The sequence below is a fragment of the Otolemur garnettii genome, unplaced genomic scaffold, assembly GCF_000181295.1.
Source record: "Otolemur garnettii isolate 467f Iridium unplaced genomic scaffold, OtoGar3 scaffold00050, whole genome shotgun sequence".
Lineage (NCBI taxonomy): Eukaryota > Metazoa > Chordata > Mammalia > Primates > Galagidae > Otolemur > Otolemur garnettii.
In genome coordinates, this window is record NW_003852445.1 from 11,171,168 (window position 1) to 11,175,145 (window position 3,978).

A 3,978-nucleotide genomic window follows, 5' to 3' on the forward strand; every position below is an offset into this window, starting at 1 on the left:
GCTTGAGCCCAGGAGTTGGAGGTTGCTGTGAGCTGTGAGGCCATGGCACTCTGCCCAGGGGGATAGCTTGAGGCTCCGTCTCAAAAAAAAAAAAAAGAAAGAAAGAAAAATTACAGTTTCCCATATGGCTGGGATGCTTAGCATTTGCGATGGAAAGATTGGGAACTGTTTATGAGGATAATGAACTTACATAAAATGCCTAACCTATACATACTTAAGAAATAATATATGATGTAAAAGAAAAATTCTGTTGTAGTTTTCTTTGACTGTAAATGGGTGTTTCTAAATTGTGTGAAAACTTAATAAACTGCTCACAAATATTACTCTAGCCTCTTAATATTCTTTATTCCTCATTGTTTGAAATGTGTAGAAAAAGTTCCTCTAACAAACGATGTCCTCAGCTTTATATGAATTACCAGTTACTATATAAATGGTACAGTGATATTGCATTTAGTTTTCCTAAATATTTGCATTTTTAAGTGATGATAGTGAATATACCAAATCATGATTTCAGGAACATCAGGATCAGATTCTCCAGGGCAGGCTGTGGAAGCTGAAGAAATAGTAAAACAACTTGATATGGAACAGGTGGATGAGATCACTACCAGTACTACTACATCAACTAATGGAGCAGCTTACTCAAATCAAGCAGTTCAAGTGAGGCCATCAATAAATAATGGTTTAGAAGAAGCAGAAGAAACAGTTAATCGTGATATCCCACCCCTTACAGGTGAAGAATATTCCTTTTCCTGTGCATAAAATGAGTAGTTTATAAAAATACAGTATTTTATAATTTTCTTAAACAGGCAGATTAAATATATAAGATTTTCTTCTTTCAAGTTAAAAAAGTAAAGTTAGAAACAAAACTTTCTCCCCAAAATCCAAAGTCATTTGGAAATTGAAATTTTTTTGAAAGGTGGTTTTGACTAAGTATTAGTCATTTCACAGATGAATTAATTTCCACCAGTCTTAACTGCTGGGAGAAATTTAATACAGCTAGCAAAATATATGTTCATGGTTATAAACATATTGTCTTTTTTTTTTTTTTCTGAGACAGAGTCTCACTGTGTCACCCTTGGTAGAGTGCTGTGGTGTCACAGCTCACGACAACCTCCAACTCTTGGGCTTAAGCGATTCTCTTGCCTCAGCCTCCCAAGTAGCAGGGACTACAGGCATCGTCCACAACACCAGCTATTTTGTTGTTGTTGTTGTTGTTGTTGTAGTTGTCATTGTTTAGCAGGCCCTGGCAGAGTTTGAACCTGCCAGCCCCCGTGTACGTGGCCAGCACCCTAAGCACTAAGCTACGGGCAACAGGCTTGAACATACTTCTTGTGGAATCAGTCTAAGGTCCCTAACTAGAGATAGTTTCATAGCTTCAGATTTGTTTCATACATAGATGGCATCCCTTAAAGCTGTCTTCTGTTCCACTGTATCTCTCTCTATATATGCAAACTTTGCAGCTTAGGTCTGGATCCTTACAAAGCCCTTACATAATTATTGGGTTCCTAAGCTAGTTGTCATTGAACTGTGGAAACACATGAGATCAAGAATTTATTACCTCTGAGCACTGTGGTAGACAGACATGTAAAGTATAAAATGAAATTATGTTCTACCATTCTCAAAGTAGAAATAAAGCTGAGGAAGGCTATTTTCTCATTTGGGGACAGAGATCTTAAATTTGCTTATTTCTTGTTGTATCAGGTACTTAAGAGAACCCAGTAAATATGTATTTATTAAGAAGCATAATTTGGTATAAGTGGAATAATGCACAGATGGTTACAGTAATTTCAACTTAAGATTTTTTTGACTGGCTCGGCGCCTGTGGCTCAAATGGCTAAGGTGCTAGCCCATACACCTGAGCTGGTGGGTTCAGATCCAACCTGGGCCCGACAAACAATAATGACGGCTGCAACCAAAAAAAAAATAGCCAGGTGTTGTGGCGGGCACCTATAATCCCAGCTACTTGGGAGGTGGTGGCAGGAGACTCGCTTGAGCCCAAGAGTTGGAGGTTGCTGTGAGCTGTGATGCCACATTATTCTACCCAGGGCAACAGCTTGAGGCTCTGTCTCAAAAAGAAAGAAAGAAAAAGTTTTTTTTTTTTTAACTTTATGATGGGTTTATCAGGGTATTAAATGCATTTTGACTTACAGTATTTTCTATTTATGATGAATTTTTTAGGATGTAATAAATTTTAAATCATAGAAATAGCAAGAAACATTTAAAGAAAAAAATGGACACAATTACAGTACTTCTATATAATACAACCTAGTATTCATCTGCAATAATTCATCTTGAGATAACAATATGAAGGGAAAACAGCAAAATAGGAAAGATTTAATTTAATTCAAGTTAAAGGATTCGTATCTATGATGTGAAACCCAGAATTTAAGAATAATACTGAATTTAACAAGTAAATCAACATCATTACGAACAGATTACTGCATGAGAATTGCATGTTAGGCTCAGCACCTATAGCGCAAGTGGCTAAGGCGCCAGCCACATACACCAGAGCTGGCGAGTTTGAATCCAGCCCGGGCCTGCCAAACAACAGTGACAACTACAACCAAAAAATAGCTGGGCCCTGTGGTGGGTGTCTGTAGTCCCACCTACTTGGGAGGCTGAGGCAAGAGAAGCACTCAAGCCCAGGAGTTGGAGGTTGCTGTGAGCTGTGATACCATAGCACTCTACCCAGGGCAACAGCTTGAGGTTCTGTCTCAAAAAAAAAAAAAAAAAAATGCATGTTAACCTATCTTTGACCTATCATTTTATGCTGATTATTTTGCCCAGTGGTATAATACTGATAGATGGTAAAGTATAGTTCAAGGCTTTGGTTTCCTATTTGATATTTGTTCTGTATTTTTGTGTTACTATATAAAACTTTGTATTTCTTTCATCTGACAACTGTGAAGATGGGAGATGGATTTCTGTAACCTTAGGATTTGTTGAGGAGAAAAGTAAGATTTACTATAGATGTCACATTTGTTCATTTATTACCCTTAACATTTATGAGCACCTATTTTTGCAATGCGGAACTGTTGGTAAAGATGAATAGGATAAGCTCTCTGACTCTGAAGAGTTCATGATCTAATTGAAGAGTCTATTACAAAGAAAAATTACTATAAAGTGGGGTATACAGTTAAATTTATTATACAGTTGAATGATCAAAATGACATGGTGACATACTGTAGTGTGATGGGGCACCCATGCGACGATTGGGGAGGTAACATTTATGCTGATTTTGAAAGATGAGTATGAGTGACAGAAGTACTACACTTTTCTTTAACTGTGAGAATATCACCAAAGAGATCAAGGAAGGTTCTGTTATTAAAAGCCGTGTGACTTTGGACAACTTATTTAAGTTCTTGAGAGAACTGTGGTAGATAGACATAAACTCTATTTTCTTAGCTTTAACTGATAATAATTAAAGGTTTTGAATGATAAATGAAATGACGTATGAAACTTAGGCCACGTGCAGTGGCTCATGCCTGTAATCCTACCACTCTGGGAGGTCAAGGTGGGTGGATTGCCTGAGCTTAGGAGTTCAAGACCAGCCTGAGCAAAAGCAAGACCATATTTTAAAAATATCCAGGCATTATACTGGGAGCCTGTAGTCCCAGTTACCAGGGAGGGTGAGGCAAGAGAATCACATTGAGCCCAATAGTTTGAGGTTACTGTGAGCTATGATGTTATGGTATTCTACAGAGGGTGATGAAGTGAGACTCTTTCTCAAAAAAATATGAAAAATACTTAGGCCCTCGATAATGTCAGATGCTTCATAATTTTAGGTACTAAAGTAAAGATGCTTATTTCTCTGAAGGTAATAGAAATTTGAAACAATCAAGTGGCTGAAAGATATTTTCCATTATTGCCTGTGCTAATGAGTCATTATAAGTATTAAGTTGTTACTGGTGGCTTGGCGCCTGTGGCTCAAGTGGCTAAAGCGCCAGCCATATACACCTAAGGTGGTGGGTTTGAATC

At 37.6% G+C, this 3,978-nt stretch overlaps 1 protein-coding gene across 3 annotated transcripts in view; it reads left to right on the top strand.

Annotated features, from left to right (window-relative positions):
- CTDSPL2 (CTD small phosphatase like 2) overlaps positions 1–3,978 on the top strand; it is a 98,222-nt gene that overhangs the window by 60,054 nt on the left and 34,190 nt on the right. For all 3 annotated transcript variants that reach the window (XM_003791784.3, XM_023514289.1, XM_023514288.1), the window contains exon 5: positions 515–730. In XM_003791784.3, the coding sequence (XP_003791832.1) occupies positions 515–730 (216 nt within the window). The remainder of the gene's footprint in view (positions 1–514; positions 731–3,978) is intronic.